The sequence below is a fragment of the Lontra canadensis genome, unplaced genomic scaffold (assembly GCF_010015895.1).
Source record: "Lontra canadensis isolate GAN:19392208 unplaced genomic scaffold, GSC_riverotter_1.0 scaffold4, whole genome shotgun sequence".
Classification (NCBI taxonomy): Eukaryota; Metazoa; Chordata; class Mammalia; order Carnivora; family Mustelidae; genus Lontra; species Lontra canadensis.
In genome coordinates, this window is record NW_022630998.1 from 43260266 (window position 1) to 43278145 (window position 17880).

At 36.0% G+C, this 17880-nt stretch overlaps 1 protein-coding gene across 5 annotated transcripts in view; it reads right to left on the bottom strand.

The window, feature by feature from the left end:
• Nucleotides 1–416: 416 nt before the first annotated feature.
• SREK1 (splicing regulatory glutamic acid and lysine rich protein 1) overlaps nt 417–17880 on the bottom strand; it is a 43094-nt gene continuing 25630 nt past the window's right edge. For 4 of the 5 annotated variants that reach the window (XM_032849398.1, XM_032849411.1, XM_032849421.1 and 1 more), the window contains 5 exons: nt 13377–13496; nt 12659–13027; nt 8822–8917; nt 1784–1928; nt 417–637 (listed from right to left, as the gene is read on the bottom strand). In XM_032849398.1, the coding sequence (XP_032705289.1) occupies nt 488–637; nt 1784–1928; nt 8822–8917; nt 12659–13027; nt 13377–13496 (880 nt within the window). In that variant the 3' untranslated portion in view covers nt 417–487. The remainder of the gene's footprint in view (nt 638–1783; nt 1929–8821; nt 8918–12658; nt 13028–13376; nt 13497–17880) is intronic. The other variant, XM_032849403.1, reaches the window with a different exon arrangement.

Genomic DNA, 17880 nt, shown 5'->3' on the forward strand with positions numbered 1-17880 from the left:
ACTTCTTACATACTCTGCACTTACAAGGATGTATATATACTTCCACCGATTTCAAGCACATCATCAAATCTGTATATATCGAAATTAAAAAAAAAAAAAAGTAAAACAATACAAAATTCAGCAACTACCATTTTTAAAAAGAGCCTCCAATGCTTATCTCCAGTCTTTAAGGATAGTACAAATTTGGATTTTGATGTCCCATTTATTTGTAATGGTTCTTGGCAAACACTAACAAAGCACATGACAAGTGTGTCAGCCACCATGGAAATGCACAGATTCTAGAAGATGAGGCTGTCATTTTCAGGATGTCCATGCTTTATTTTCTTACTCCGGAACAAGATGGCCACACAGTCACCTAACAACTAGAAAAGCTGTTAGTTTGTATCTTTATGCTCAACTGGATTTCTTCACTGTTTAACATCTTGTTGAGAGATTTAAAAGCTTTGGATTTTATTCCAGCGTGTGTTTAGAGGTGCATTTGTCAGTCCTATACCGCTTCTGTTTTGGTAGAGAGGTTTTCTTCATTTGGCTGACAATTTCCATTTTGCTGTACTTTGTTTTCCTCGGTCCTTGGTGCATCCTTATCATCTACTTCTTTGCCCACGCTTGATTCTGGTTCTTTATTGTGTTCCTTCTCCTACAATAAATATGAAGCCACACATTTAATATTTTTCTCAAGAATTGCCTGTTACATCTGGTTATGGCTAACATATGTATTTCTGTGAACTTAGTAAAAGTGGGTATTTTCTGTCATTACCTTATCATATAAATAAGATATGCAAACATGTATCAGTGTGTCCTCCATACTTTTCATAAAATATGGAAACTGTAAATTAAATTAGAATAAAATAGTCTAGAAGAAAGTCTAGGAAGTGTTCAGTAAACATTACTAAATTGAAAAAATGGAAGAGATCTGCTGAAAGAGTTAAACAGCTCCCAAAGATGCCAGGATAGATCTGTAATCTGGATATCAAAGAAGCAAAATTTAGAGGATGTAGAAAAAGAAATCACTATTTGTCCTAGCAAAGACTGCTCAAGAACAGTGCAATTCTGCCCTCAGCTTAAAGGAGAATTAAATGAGAACATACGGAACAATGTCTGACATCAGACATACAGAAATGCTCAAGAGACATTGTCAATGTTACTGACAATAATGATAAAACCCTACCAATGAGTAAATAAAATTATAAGATGAAAGCTCCAAAACTCATAACTGATTTCCAAATACAAATAAACTTACTGAAATAACAAAGCAATTAATGTAATTCATAAGTAAATATTTATCCCCAAAAATACCCTTACTTGGTGGAATTTGGTTTTCCGTTAATTATTCTAATCCAGTAAATCTACTAATTTCAGTGTACATTACAAAGCCAATGATGACAGAACTTTTGTCAGATTTGCTGAAACAAATCTATTTCAAGAATATATATAATATTTTGAGGAAAGTGCCCTCAACCAGAAATCTTTGTATAAAATCAAATACCTTATCATATATTGTTCCACATATAATACACATGTTATGTACGAACAGTCTTATTGTATGCCATTCTAGGACTCCCTAAAGTAAGGAAAGCATATGAGTTTCAGTTAGCTCTTACCTCATCCCTTCAAAAATCCAGCTTAAAAAAGTTACCAATTGAATAAATATTAAAAGATACCAAAAACGTACAAGATACCACAGCCCTCAAAATGATTTTGGTCTAAATCTAGTCCTATGTTAAAAAAAAAAATCTCAATTATTAATTATTCAAAGCCTAAATAATGAATGCCTGCTACTTACTTTAAGTGAAGTATTGTTCTTCTCCAACTTTTCCTTTCCATCTCGGTCATTAGAGCTCTTTCTTGTAGAGCTTGATCGTTCTCTCTCTCTTCTTTCACTAATATGGTCCCTTTCTTTTTCTCTCTTTTTATCCTTCTTATTTCTGCTATAAGAACAGTGATAATATGCCAGTTAACTTCTAAGAGATTAAAGACCTACTATGTCGTTGACAAAACAGTCTTCTCTAACACTAACGCACTATATGTAAGCCCATCAGTAATCTGGTCTGACCAAGTAACATAAACAGTCCTATAGCCCCACCTGCTCACTCCGTATCACAATTAATTTTTTCAAGATGCCCAAGTCTTTTTGCAGAGGTCACCATGTGTTCACATAAACCACAATTTCATATTTTCAATTTATTTGTTCAAGATTTTTTTATCAACTGTAATGAGATTAAAATAAAAGCAAATACACAGGTTTTTTTACCCACCTTTTCAAAGCAAAAAATGAGTAAGCAGAAAGGAATGAAAAGGACAAAGAATTAAAGGCATCTCCCAGGGAGGACTGAATGACTGAATACCAGCAAAACTTGGAATTTCAAAATAACCAGTGCTACTGCCATTGTCATTCACCATTACAAACAAGTCGCACCAATTCAAGATCAAAAGTTAAGAGAAGACTACAAGAACAAGTTCCAATGATAAAAACAATATACCCTTAGAATTAGAGAACAAAACAATGTATTTCTAATCGGAAACATAAGACTTTCTACCTTTTTTTTTTTTTTAAGATTTTTATTTATTTATTTGTCAGAGAGAGATCACAAGTAGACAGAGAGGCAGGCAGAGAGAGAGGAGGAAGCAGGCTCCCCGCTGAGCAGAGAGCCCAATGAGGGGCTCAATCCCAGGACCCTGGGAATCATGACCTGAGCTGGAGGCAGAGGCTTTAACCCACTGAGTCATCCAGGCGCCCCAAGACTTTCTAGTTTTAACAAGTTGTCCTTAATGTGGTATTTTAAGCTTTTTTCTCTTATTAATGAATAATTCAAAAATAAAGACAAAGACCAAGAAAACAAATAAAGACACTGGGCAAGCAGAACTAAGTACATATAAATATTTAGTGTAAGAAAGGTAGCATCTCAAATCATTGAGGAAAAGATGGGTCTTACAACTGGATTATTATTTGGTAAGTGATAAAACTCAGTATCTCGTACCTCATTCCACAATATATAAATAGGTCCAAATGGATGAGAAAACTAAATTTTTAAAATAAAATACAAATGCTAGAAGAACACATGAGTAAATTCCTGTAAGATTTTTTTTAACGACAACTAAATTCAGGTATAATAAAAGACTGATAAATTTGCCTACGTAAACCTTTGCAAGCAAAAAAAAAATACATTACCATATTCAAAAGAAAAATGACATATTTACAACATATGTGTACATCTTTCTACATAATTTTTAAATATCAAGGGAACAATCACATCAAACTGAATAAAAGTCTTAGGAGTAAATTTAACCAAGGAGTCAAAAAATTTGCTGAAAAAGATGAGGACAAATAAATAGAAAGACATCCATGTTTATGGATTGAAAGACTTAAATATTGTTAAAATGGCAACAGTATCCAAAGCCACCTAGAGACTGAATGCAACCTCTATCAAAATCCCATTGCTGTTGTTGCAGAAATACAAAAACTCACCCTAAAATGCATACAGAATCTTTAAGGACATCAAACAGCCAAAACAGTCTTAAAAAGAGGGGCGCCTGAGTGGCTCAGTGGGTTAAGCCTCTGCCTTCAGCTCAGGTCATGATCTCAGGGTCCTGGGATCAAGTCCCGCGTCGGGCTCTCTGCTCAGCAGGGAGCCTGCTTCCCCCTCTCTCTCTGCCTGCCTCTCTGCCTACTTGCGATCTCCCTCTCTCTGTCAAATAAATAAAAAAATAAAATCTTTAAAAAAAAAACAAACCCCCCCCCCAAAAAAAACAATCTTAAAAAGAATAAAGGTTGAAGGCACAGCATTCCCAACTTACTATCCAAAGGTACAGTAATCAAAACAGTACAGTATTATATAAGGACAGAAAATAAACCAGTGGAATAGACCAGAAGACCCAGAAATAAACTCCCACATAAATGGTTCAAATTATTTCTGACAAGGATGCCAAGATACATTCAATGGGGGAAGGACAATCTTTTCAACAAATGACATCGGGAAAACTGGATACCCACATGTACAAGAATAAAGTTGGACCATTATCTTATACTATATTAAAAAGTTAACTCAAAATAGATTGAAGACCTAAATGTGTATGCTAAGACTATAAAATTCTTAGAAGAAAACATAGGAGAAGATCTTCATGACATTGCATTTACCAATGATTTCCTGGATATGACGCCAAAAGCACAGGCATTGAAAGGAAAAAATAGATAAATCTGACTACATCAAAATTAAGAGCTTTTGTGAACCAAAGAATAGTATCAAGAAAATGAGAAGGCAACCCACAAAACAGGAGAGAATATTTGTAAATCATGTCTCTGGTACGAGATTAATATAGAGAATTTAAAGAACTCTCACAACTTAACAAAATACAAATAACCCAATTTGGAAATGGGCAGAAAACTTGAAAAGACATGTCCCCTAAGATATATAAATGATCAATAAAGCACACAAAAAGATGCTCAACAGGGGCGCCTGGGTGGCTCAGTGGGTTAAAGCCTCTGCCTTCAGCTCAGGTTATGATCCCAGGATCCTGGGATAGAGCCCCGCATCAGGCCCTCTGCTCAGCAGCGGGGAGCCTGCTTCCCCCTCTCTGCCTGCCTCTCTGCCTACTTGTGATCTCTGTCAAGTAAATAAATAAATAAAATCTTTAAAAAAAAGATGCTCGACATCACTATTCATTAGAAAAACGCAAACCAAAACTACAAGATGGTACAAGATACCATTATATACTCAGCAGAATGGCTATAATCAGAGGCAGACAATAACAAGTGTTGGTGAGCATGCAGAGAAAATGGGAGTGCTAGCATAATGCTGGTGGGAAGGTCGAATGACAGAGGCATTTGGGAAAACAGTCTGGCAGTTTCTAAAAAGATAAGGAGAAGAACACCTGGCTGGTTCACTTGGTAGAGCAGGTGACTAGCGCCACCCTAAGATTACTTAGAAACTAAAATATTAAGTAAATAAGTAAATAAATTGATTCGCTGCTCTGCATACTGATTTAAAAAAAAAAAAAAGATAAAAAGAGTACTATAAGACTCAGCAATTACCACTCCTTAGGCACGTGCTCCAGAGAAAGGAAAACAAGTGCCTAAACAAAAACTTGTCAATTAATGTTCATGGAAGCATTACACATAATAGTTAAAAAATGGAAAAAGTTCATTAACTAATGAATGGATAAGTAAAACATGGTTTCATCCATTCAACGGAGTATTATTCACACAAGGAGTAAGATATCGATACATGCTCCAACACGAACCTTAGAAACATTACATTTAATGTAATACAAATACAGAACACTACGCATACTGCACGAGTCCATATACCAATGTCCAGCACAGGCAAATCCACAGAGTAAGTTAGACTAGGGACTCCCAGGAGCTAGTAGGGACTAAGTGCTATGGGTATGGGTTTTCAAGTGAAAAAAATATTCTGGAATTAAGTAGCAGTGATGGCTGACGATACTGTGAACCTCATTAAAAACCAGTGAATTGCATATTTAAAGTGAATTTTATGACATGTGGATTATTTCTCAATTCCAAAAGAAAAAAAAACCAAAACACCTAAGGAGCGCCTGGGTGGCTCAGTTGGTTAAGCATCTGCCTTCAGCTCCCATCATACTCCCAGGGTCTTAGGATCGAGTCCTCCAAGGGGCACCCTACTCCACAGGGAGCCTGCTTCTCCCTCTCCCTCCGCCTGTCTCTCCCCAGCTTGTGTGCTCTCTGCCAAATAAATAAATAAAATCTTTTAAATCTATAAATAAATAAACCCAAGGTGTAGTTGGGGCTAGGTAGTCTCTCCCCCCCGCCCCCCCACACACAGTATATACATAATGTATGCTATCTTTCGTGAAGGAATGAGTTATTCTAATCAATGCATCTGCTTAATTTTGCAAAAAGAAACACAGGAAGGATAAAAACAATCGATTACTTACAAAAGGTGAATGGGGAGCAATGCACAACAAACAGGCAAAAAGTAACTTTGTGAACACATCTTTTTATCTAATTTGAGTTCCTAACTGAAAAGTCTTATCTTTCATGAGCAAAGTATTAAAAATACATATGTGGGGGCGCCTGGGTGGCTCAGTGGGTTAAAGCCTCTGCCTTGGGCTCAGGTCATGATCTCAGGGTCCTGGGATCGAGCCCCACATCGGGCTCTCTGCTCAGCAGGGAGCCTGCTATCCCCTCTCTCTCTACCTGCCTCTCTGCCTACTTGTGATCTCTGTCTGTCAAATAAATAAATAAAATCTTAAAAAAAAAAAATACATATGTGGCCCACAACTACAGTATCATATGCTGTCTATTATCCTCACCCCAAAACAACACAAATAAACATAAGACCCCTACTGAGAAACATGCTCTTCTCTACACGCTGACAAAGGTTTTTATAAATTTCTCTTTTCTATACCTAGAAAACCAGGGAAAACCAACCGAAAAACTATGCCCATTCATTAAGGTAGTGGAATGAAAAATAAATACACAGAATGCAATAACCTTCCTTTGCAGCACAAACCCAACCAGCAATGAGAGGACATAATGAAAGAAAAAACCTCATTAACAAGGGCAACAACAAAAAGAGATCTAGGAATAAACTTAGAAGTTGCATAAAATCTGTACAAAACAAACACTGAAACTTTTTTTTTTAAGATTTATTTATTTATTTGACAGAGCAAGAGAGAAAGAAAGAGATATCACAAGTAGGCAGAGAGGCAGGCGGAGAGAGAGACAGGGAAGCAGGCCCCCTTCTGAGCAGAGAGCCCGATGTGGGACTCAATCCCAGGACCCCGAGATTATGACCTGAGCCAAAGGCAGAGGCTTAACCCACTGAGCCACCCAGGCGCCCACACTGAAACATTCTTAAAATAACACTATGGATGGTTTAAGAAAGTGAAAAAGAGTCGGTATAGAAAAACTCACCATCACAAAGCTTCATTTATTAAAAAAACTGATTTATCAACTTCCCCTAAGTTAACTTTATTTCTAGATTTTATTCCAGATTTTATTCCTAGAACCTAAACAACTCTTATTTTCAAATGGAAAAAACAAAAACAAAAACAAAAACAAAAAAACCAGGTAAGAATTGCCAGAAATGCTCAAAAAACAGCAGTCGAAGTGTGGGGGAGGATCAGGCTTACTAAATGTTAAAAAAATACTACACAATTTGAGTAATAAAAAGCCTGGAGCATTGGTACATGATAATCAGTCAAACCAACCCAGCAGCAGCAAGGGCCCAGAAATAGACCCATACACAGAAAGAAATATTTAATACCTGAAAAGGCAATATAACAAATCAAAGTTTGAAAAACTGAGTTTTTAATAAATTATACTGATCAAAAGAAAAGCATATGGAAAAATAAAATTGGACCCACATGCCATACTATACATAAGGATGACCTCCTCCTAATGGATCAAAGATTTTAATGCAGTAAGTAAAACCATAAAAGTATAAGAAGAAACAATGGAAGGCATTCAATTATAATCTTAGAAAAGACCTAATCTGATGTGACTCAAAATCCAGAAGTCATAAAAGAAAAAATTTGAGGGGCACCTGACTGGCTCAGTCAGTAGAACATGTAACCCTCAATCTTAGGGTTTTGAGTCTGAGGCTCCACACTGGTTTTACAGTCTACTTTAAAGAAAAAAAAAAAAAAAAAAGAAAGAAAAAAGAAAAAACTTGGGTAATTATAAAAAAAAATCAAAATCCTTTTTAAAATCAAGTCTCATAATATTTTCTGAAAAGAAATGACAAAGTAGGAATGATACCTCATATCAAATCACTAATCTCCCTAATACGGGGGGCCTGGCTGGCTCAGAAGAGCATGCAACTTTTGATCTCAGGTTTTTGAGTTCGAGCACCATGTTGGGGGTAGAGCTTGTTAAAAACAAAAACACAAAACAAAAATAAAAACAAAACTTAAAAAAAAATATCACTCTAATATAAAAAGAGCCCCTGAAAGTAAGAAAATTCTAAAAACAAACAAAAAAACAAAAAGCAGACCCCACCAAAAAATGGCCAAAGTATACCAACAATTCACAGAAAAGGAAATATATATGGCCTTGAAATATATGATGAGAAGGTCACCTTCACTCTTCAAAGAAATGCAACTAAAATTACTGATTATATACTGAGACAATTTCTCATCTATCAGACAGTCAAAACCCCGCAACTATAGTAACATAATACAGTGCAGCTGAGAGAAAACCTACTCCTACACAGCCAGCTGACACGTGAACTGCTGCCAATCTATCCGGAGGGCATAAAGAAACACCTGTCCAAATTATAAACACACTTAAGCTGTGACCCAACAATACCACTTATGGAATTTTCCCACATAACCTGCACACAATGAAGTTAAGTCCAAAGGTACTCACTACAGTACAGTCTAATTTATAATACAGGAAAATTAAGCAAACCCATACTACTGCAGGCTGGTTAAATAAACAAAAGTACTGCCACACAATGAAGTCCATGCAATTCTAAAAAAGAGTAAAGCAGCACTCGCTGATGGATACGTAAAGGTCTCCGGGCTGTTGACTGACAAAAAGCAAGGGCACAAGTGTTTTTTTGTGCTACCTTCTGGATAAGAAATATGAAAAGAAACTATAAATTTCAATGTTGTAGATCTCTACACAAAACCAGAAGGATATACAATACAAAAAAATGAAGTCACTACTTATAGTGCATAGGTGAACTGATGTATTACTTTTTATAGTGTTGGGATTTCTGAACATGCAAATGTGTAACATATTACTCATTCAAAATAAAAAGTTTAAAAATAGATCAAAAAGAAAAATTTTCTTCCCCCGCTCCATCCTTGGATTTAGTACACACTTTCAACCTACCTCCTAGGAGATGGAGATCTAGAAGATTTCCTTTTTATAGTTTTTGATGTTCTTGGTGATCTGGAAGAACTCCTGCTCCTCCTCCTACGCCTTTCCCTGAAAATCAAAAATATATCATTTAAAAATGCAGCAATTTTAATAAAGCGCAATTCAAATACACAAAAACAAAAGGGTCCTTAAGACTCTCTAGTTAACAGTAGTCTTCAAAGATCAGTTTAAACTCATGTCCTTTAAAGAACATGTCCTTTTTTCTTTTTTTGAGATTGACTGATTGATTTGACAGAGAGAAACACAGTAAGAGAGGGAACACAAGCAGGGGGAGTGGGAGAGGGAGAAGCAGGATTCCTGCCGGGCAGGGAGTCCGATGCAGGGCTCAATCCCAGGAACCTGAGATCATGACCTGAGCTGAAGGCAGATGCCTAACAGCTGAGCCACCCAGGCCCCCAAGAACATGTTCTATTATCTAATATTACTGCAAGTCAAATTTTGAACCATGAATTTTACAGACATGAAAATATGTTCTAAGATATCATAACAGAAAAGGGAGAAGACTCCTTTTCATCTGGTTTATTTGAACACTAATTTCCTGAATGGAAAAAAATACCAAAGGATATTTCAGATTCTTTCAAGTTACGTATGTTCTTCTCCAGCATCTAAAATATGTTCTGCTTATCCAGATCCTTTGTCCTGCATCTAACTCCTTGCTGCCCCACTGTGGATTATTTTATAAAAGATTAAGTTGGCTTCCAAAATGTGAACTTCCCAAATTCAAGCATTTAGAATGTCTCTAAAAAATAATTTACATTAATCTGTTTTACAGAGAAATTGTTTTATCCTCCAACTTCCTACCATTTTATTGCTCTATTCATTTAAACTGAATGAACAAGTTGCTTAGACAGAAGTAAAATAGTTAAAACCTGGGGTGGCTTAAATATGAAATAAAAAATAACCAATGAATTACAGTGTTTAGTATTATTAAAAACTATTTTGTTTAACATGTTACCAAATGACTTTATTTATAAGCGTGGTCAACTGAGAAACAATGAATTTCAAGATGTCCATAATTCAGGGATGAGGTAGGAGGACATACTATGATTAATGTGTCCAATCATCTCCCAAGGAGCTCTAATAATTAGTGGCCATATAGGTGAAAGAACCAAAACCCCTAGAATCCAAGTTCTCCACACCACCCTCAGTAAGAATATTCTAGGCTAGGGGAGCCTGGGTGGCTCACTGGGTTAAGCCTATGCCTTCGGCTCAGGTCATGATCCTGGGATCCTGGGATCGAGCCCCACATCAGGCTACCTGCTCTGTGGGGAGCCTGCTTCCCCTGCCCCCCTGCGATCTCTGTCAAATAAACAAATAAATAATATTCTAAGCTAAAGAAGCATTTTGCCTATATTTTTCATTATAAAATATTAGAGAACGCTCAGATGTGGTAGATACAATGTATGTCAAGACCAAAATAGCCAAGAACTTTGAAAACACCATCAATTCCAATTTTACCTCAAGATCTCTCCTCCATTACCCAATTTTATCCCAAAACACCCCAAAATTATACTTCCTGACTAATGTGAAAATTAGGGAAAGATATTCCATTCAGTCAATGCCATTCTGTAACAGCTCAGTTTAAGTACCACAAATACTTATTTTATAGCATGAGAATATCAATGTATTTTAGACTTTGTTTACCCACAAAATGGTTCCACTGTGACCAGTTTTGACTGTTTAACTTTGTTCAGGAAGCACTGTGTATAGGTAGACATCTAGTAACTAACAGCTGATGATAATGAGAGCTAAGTCTGGACAGACAGCAATCCAGAACACCAATTAGGTGAGAAAGAGGCAGTCAGGGGTAGTAAAACGAACTGTAGTTGGTTACACTTAGATTTAAATTTTAGTTCCACTACTTACCAGCTGCATGACTAGGGCCATATTACTTAACCTGAGTTTCAGTTTTTCCAACTGGAAAATGGGGTTAATAACTAAGCTTGATAGTGCTGTTATGAGGATTTAGGATGATACCTATAAGTACCATGCACAGTGTCCTGCACATACTCAGTGTCAATATTTTCTCCTTTCTCCTCACTAGCTTTATTGCTTGTTACTGAAAACACTGTGAAAGTTGTGTAAGTATCAAAATTTTCTTTAAAAATGTAGGTTAGAGGACAATGTTGAAAATAAAATGCCACATACCCTATTTTTCTGAGCCATGAAAATGTTTCCTGTTTACTAAACAAATCAGAGCACAAAAAAAACAGGAAAATGCTAAAAGATGACAAATTGTAACTCTTCACCAAGCTCTTATGAAAGCACAAAACATACCAAACTTCTGAACCTTTAGAAACTAATGTTAGTTAGCCTTTCTTTTCCAGGCCCCAGAGGTTAGTTAATATATTTAGGAATGAATGTAAACATCTGAACTTCCTTAAATGTCAAGCAACTTAAAATGGCCCCTGACAAAACTAAACATTTCAAAGTCATCCAAAAAGTAAATTCAACTGAATTTAAAAGGAACCAAAATATTGTTTTGTGTTATGAAGGGTAATAATTAAATGATCACATAAACACAAAAGAAGGTGTGAAAGACAATCAATAAAATCATTGTGCGGCAAAAGAATAGTTGCAAGGCTTGACTGAGGTCCACAGCAAAGAAGCTAAGTTAATTCTTCAGTTTCTGGTTCAATGTGCTGAAATACAACAGCGGTCTGTTTACATACACTATTACTTTCAACTTTATGCTTCTGCGGTAGTTTCTTAAAGCAGGTACCAAGTTCTGATTAGAGAATTCTCAATTAAACTTAATCTCTTAAAAAGAAGAGAAAGAACTACCGTATTTCTAATATGGAAGTGCAGAGCAGATCGAAAACCTCCCCTAAGCCGTGGTATTATCACACTTGGAAACCATGATAGTAATAGTCTTCTCACGGACTTACTGTGACAATTAAGTAAGGCTAGTCATGAAAAACTGTGCCAAGACAAAATCTGACATTTGGTAAAGCATTCAACAAACGCCTGCAATTATCTTGTATTACCTAACTGAAGACTGGTATATTAGGAACAAGCTACTAGAACACAAAGTTAGAAAAACAGGAAATATGCATTCATCTCCAATCACCTTCTATGAAAAACCAAGTTTAAAAGTCATAAAAACTTGCTAAAATAGGTGTTTTGTTTAGTATTTTTAAGATCTATTTCTAAAAAAATTAAGAACTCCCATTTACTCAGTTACTATATCATGTGGAGTAATGGATATAGGTTTAGATAATCTTGAATCAAGGAAGGTCGTCTTCTTTTTGCCGCTGTTACTATGGCAACCTGCTGCCACCTGGTGGCAGTGTACTTATTAGTAGACGGAACAGTCCTCAGAAAAAAGGAAAATCTTAACATTGACAGATCAAGGAAAACCAAAATTTAAGTCATGCACTCAACAAAACAGAGCAGTAAAAACAAATGGAATTTTAATAAGCATTCTGAATATGAAAATTTACCAAGAAGTTAAAAAGAAGGGCAGGGGAAAGAAAAAAGAAAACCTTGTCCTTGCCATCTCATCCTCCAAGAAAATAAGCAATAGCAGCCAATGTTTTATACCAGGAATTACAAAGGATAGTTAAAACTTTTCAAATTGCCCAATTATCATCTTTTCCACCTCATAGATTCTAATACTGTGGCAAGTGCTCTACTAGAGAAATGTTTATTCTGCAATTAAAGGGCAACGTTCTGGTATTACTGTACTGTTTCCACTTATGTACTGTTTCCACTTCCCCCTTGGTTAAAATTCACATTCTCATTTGTTATCAGTAAACCCCTTCGTAAAAATTTTAAGCATTATCAAACCTGCTGGAACTACGAGATCTTCTTGATGCATTGTAACTTCTGGGTGGTGTTCTGGATTTTTTATCCTTCTTTCTTTTGTCATCTATCTCTTTGGATCTGTCTTTGTCTCGCTCCTTTTCTTTGTCCTGTTCCTTGTCCTTGTCTCGCTCCTTGTCATGTTCTTTTTCCCGCTCTCTCTCTCTGTCCTTTTCCTTGTCTTTATCCCGGTCCTTTTCCCGTTCTTTATCCCGGTCTTTGTTTTTACCCCGTTCCTTTTCTTTTTCACGTTCCTTCTCCCTCTCTCTCTCTTTTTCCCTTTCCTTTTCTCTATCTTTTTCTTTCACTCTTTCCTTTTCCTTGATCTTTTCTCGGGTGTCTTTTCTCTTGTCCCTTTAAAAACAAAAATAAATAAATAAATTCACAACTAAAATTATTCTACTCCCCAAAAAGGACCTCCTTTTCTTCAACAAAACAACTTATACTAGCTTATAATACATGGTAATTTCTATATAACCCAGGTGTACATGAGGCTGTTAGATGAAACAGTTACCCAGTTTAATTACATATTTTAGAAACCTCGAGTCATTCTGATCACCAGATTCAAATCAATGGCAATCAATATTAATCACTACTAAAGCAATAAAAAAATTAAATGTCTCTCATTAAAAACCTAAAGCACAATAATTTTTTAATAAATGAAGCCATGAGAAAAATTACCGCTAATTTCCCCAAGACTCACCGTGAACGTGAACGACTCCTTGATTTCCGTCTCTCCCTTGATTTAGAGCGTTTTTTATGTGGGCTCTTAGATCTACGTCTGTCTTTTTGTCTTGAACGTGATCTATTATGGGATCTACTCCTAAAGAAAAACAAGTTGTCAGAATGTCAAAACTTACTCTTACAATTTTAATTTTTAAAAATTTAAGATGTCGGGGCGCCTGGGTGGCTCAGTGGGTTAAGCCGCTGCCTTCGGCTCAGGTCATGATCTCAGGGTCCTGGGATCGAGCCCCACATCGGGCTCTCTGCTTAGCAGGGAGCCTGCTTCCTCCTCTCTCTCTGCCTGCCTCTCTGCCTGCTTGTGATCTCTGTCAAATAAACGAATAAAATCTTAAAAAAAAAAAAATTTAAGATGTCTTTCAAGTAAGAAAATTTTAAAACCGATCCCAACAATATCAGTATTTTAAAATTCTCTATTACATAAGGCCTCAGTCAGATTATTTGAAATAAACTATTTATTAGCAACTTTACCAAACAGTTCATTTTCAGAATACAGAGAAAGAAATTACATTATTTTCTATGTCAGACTGAAGCTATTATTTTCAAGTATGGCTTTCCCGTGCTAATTATTATATGCCTGTTACCACATGACTTCTCCCACAGAACAAGTTTTTATACTATAAATTAAACTCTTAACTTGCATGTAATTGAACTGTTAATGGTAATACTCTGACAAACAGTGGTTTTCTGGCTCAAGAGTTTCTCTAACTGGCAGTGTGATGTCTCTTGTAACATATATTAAGAATGTATTAAGGAAGCACAGTACTAATTACACTGCTAGTATGACAGGAAAATAAACATTACTCATGAGTTGAAGCTACAGATAATTAAATGCTGGATCTGCAAGACCTCTTGATTTTATAACTACATAAACATAGCTATTAAAAGAAACCTTTTTTTTTCCTTTTTAAATATTTATTTATTTGATACGTAACGAGAGTAAAAGAGAGAGAGAGTGTATAAGCTCTGGGAACAGCAGACAGAGGGAGAAGCAGACTCCCTGCCGAGCAGGGAGCCTGATGTGGGACTCAATCCCATGACTCCAGGATCATGACCTGAGCCTAGGGCAGAAGCTTAATAGACTGAGCCATTCAGGCACCACCCCCCGCCCCTTTTTTTAAGATTTTATTTGAATGTGAGCACAAGAGGGGGAGGGAGGGGTTGAGGAGAGGAAGCAGCAGACTCAGGGAGCCCAATGTGGGGCTCAAATCCAGGACTCTGATATCATGACTTGAGCCAAAAGCACACACTTAACCGACTGAATCACCCAGGTGCCCCTAAAAAAAACCTTTATTACTAGAATTCTTGCGGGAAAAATAAAGGTCACTCCAATTCTGAAATTCTATAGGCTCCTTATTCCCACTGAAATAGTGCTTATATATTGTAATTTTTATCCTAGTAACTATTTATTAAAATATAACAAAACTGAATGCACACAAATAACAAAGTGACAAGACTCACCAGCTCTGGAGCAAAACAATCTGGCTCTGACATTCAGCTCTGCCACATACTAGCTGTGAGAACTCTGGCTACTCGCTTACCCTTGCTAAGCCTAGTTTCTTCATCTACAAAGTTGGAGAATCAGACCTATATCGCCTAGGGGTGTCATGAGGACTGAATCAGATGATGCATGAATGACTGCCTAGCTGTGTCAGGCACAGAGTAAATGTTCAAAATTCTTAATTTTCAAGATCATCAGCATTAACAATTAACATAAATGAAAACTTTAAGTTACAGCTTTATTCCAAGGAGATCAAATGAACTTCCACAAGTATGCTTTATATAATTAAAATTCATCTTGATAGTCATGTTTTCATGAGTTAAGTTAAAGCAAAGATCTATAAAAGAAATACATACAGTTAAATGCTTGTGGTATGCTAAGAAGCCAGAAAAAAATCTCAAGACAATTTTTAATGAATAATGAAATCCTGTTTTTTTTAAACACATTTTTCAGTCCTTAAAATGTTTTCCAACAGCTAATGTTCAACCGAACCACTTATCTATTTTATGGCTTTAAAAATTATACATTTATCTGGTATTAAAAATACCGTATTTTTAATAGAGAAAGATAAGCCAGTTTGCTGACATCTTTAATAACTCAAGAGATAAAGGGTCGTGTGCTGGGTATTAAGGCAAAACTGCAAAACTTAAGCCATTTTTAATCCATTTACAGACATCCACATGAGGGGAATGTTGTATAAGGCCTTTGCTTCTATGTACTTGATAGAAAGTCTTTACATTTTTGTTCTAGTTAACCTTGCTAAAAATATACATAGTAATTTTGTTTTCCTCAAACACTGCTTTCCAACCTTAATTAAGCAAAGAAACACCTTTTAAAAAATTAGACATAGCCTTAGCAAGAATTAATTTTAAAAACACTGATCATTTGGATTCCTACCTTACCCTATAGGTCCTCAGAGTTTCAAAGTCCCAAGAGTAATTACTGTATTTTAATTTTGACATTAAAAACTTTCATGTCCCTATTTCATCCACTAGTCACCTCCAAATAAGTGTTCTGATTAGGAATGCAAAAAGCTTCAAGCCAAGAGCAAATCTAATCCAACCAAAGAGAAAGACTTGAGTTATCATCAGGAGATCTCATTTCAGCATAATGTGCAAAACCACATTTATAAATTAAAATGTAAATACAGGGCAACTTACCATCATGTCTCATCAAAGTTCAATTCTAAGTCCGCTGTTTCCTATTAAAGTACTATAAAATGTCTTATAGTTCCCATGCTGGTCTGTCAAGGTTACTTAACTTTAAAATATAATAATTACAATACTACCCACCTTTTCTAACACTGCCCTTTGAAAAAAACACATATAAAAATTTGAGCAAAGTCAAAAATACATCTCCCTGGTCCTAGCCAAGGTCATAGTGACAAGAAACCCCTTCCTGCCTCCTACCATACAAGGGGAAGGAACAGGGAAAGGATAGGGGCTGGAGGGAGGCTCCAGAAGCATCTGAGAATGCTGAGAAAGTAGAAGAGGGTAAGCCTTCAAGAGCAAAGGCTCCCAAAACTCACACTCCTGATAGTAAGTCTAGTGGGGCAGAGCCAGAGCTGAGGGGAAGCTCCTTACATACCAAGATCCTTAAGTCAAATATTTTCAGGGATTTCAAGGGATTTTTTTCCCCCTTAAAAAGAACCTTTATTCTTTTGTATTTCTTTATGAACTCAGTAAAGGCTACATGTGTTTCTATACATGTGTAAAAACTAGTATAGTATAAATTTACTTTAGTAAATTTAAACTTTAATAAATTTACTTTGGTATATTTATACTGTGTTAGTATAAATTTAGTGTAATATAAATTTATATACTACATAAATATATGAGAGTGTTACATGTGTATGTGTGTATGCCAAAAGCAAGTAATTTCCAATGATACATAGACGAACCTTCAGGAGAACTCTCATGACTTAAGAACAGTAACTAACAAGTTTCATTTTAGACTGAAAAATCCTTCCCCTACTAACCCTTGGAAAGGGAAAATATCCAAATATACTTAAAATGATAAAAGCAGGCATCTTAAAGCAGAGAGTTAAGTAAATTTGCTCCAATAGATAAATCTTCACAGAGATTATCAAGGAAACTGATGTTAATCATGTTTTCCTTTTTTCCAGCCTTAGAAAACCAGTAAGGTATTAGATTTGGAGCACAGCTCTTATGTCACAAAATGAGATTCAGGTCACTGGTCTCTTTCCTTCTCAGAAAAGAAGTAATTACTCTTGAGCTCAATTTTTAAATTTCTTTTATCTCCTTTATCTTCACCACATCCTGTCAACCTGCAGAAATACCCACAATCTAGTACCACTCCTTCAATACCACTTTCCTTCTCCAACTCAGGCTTCTGTGGCTCTGACCTCTTCCCTGTACATGTAACAACTTCCTTCACTTGGATCTGAACTTGCCTTACCGGAACACCTTGGGGGGGGGGGGGGCAGTAAAACCATATCCCAAAAGAGACCACACAAACTAAGAATTATGGAGAAGTATACACCAATAAACATCTGGAAGTATAGCTTACTAGAGTCAAACAAAGAATACCATTTTTGCCTTTCTCACTGCTTCAATTTCCTTGGTATCATAGAAAAATAGACTAAAGTGAGCTTGCTGATGAGGTTCAACATACAGTATACTGGTTCCCTTTTCTCCTCCTCTCAAACCTTCCTCCTCCTCTAATACCACCACACACGCCATGCACACAGAGACTGTTTCCTACCTCTTCTCTTTAGACTTAAGTATGTGTATACACATTAACATGCAATTAGGATCCACTATATACAGTCTCACATTTCAGTAACCCCTCCCTCCATATCTTAGAGAAGACAATAAAATTTTTCACTTTAAACATGATTCTTAGGGCACTTCCCAATGAAAATGCTGTTGCAAGTTCACATTCAGACTAAGTACAACAGAACAGATTTTTTATTTATTATTTTTTTTTAAGATTTTATTTATTT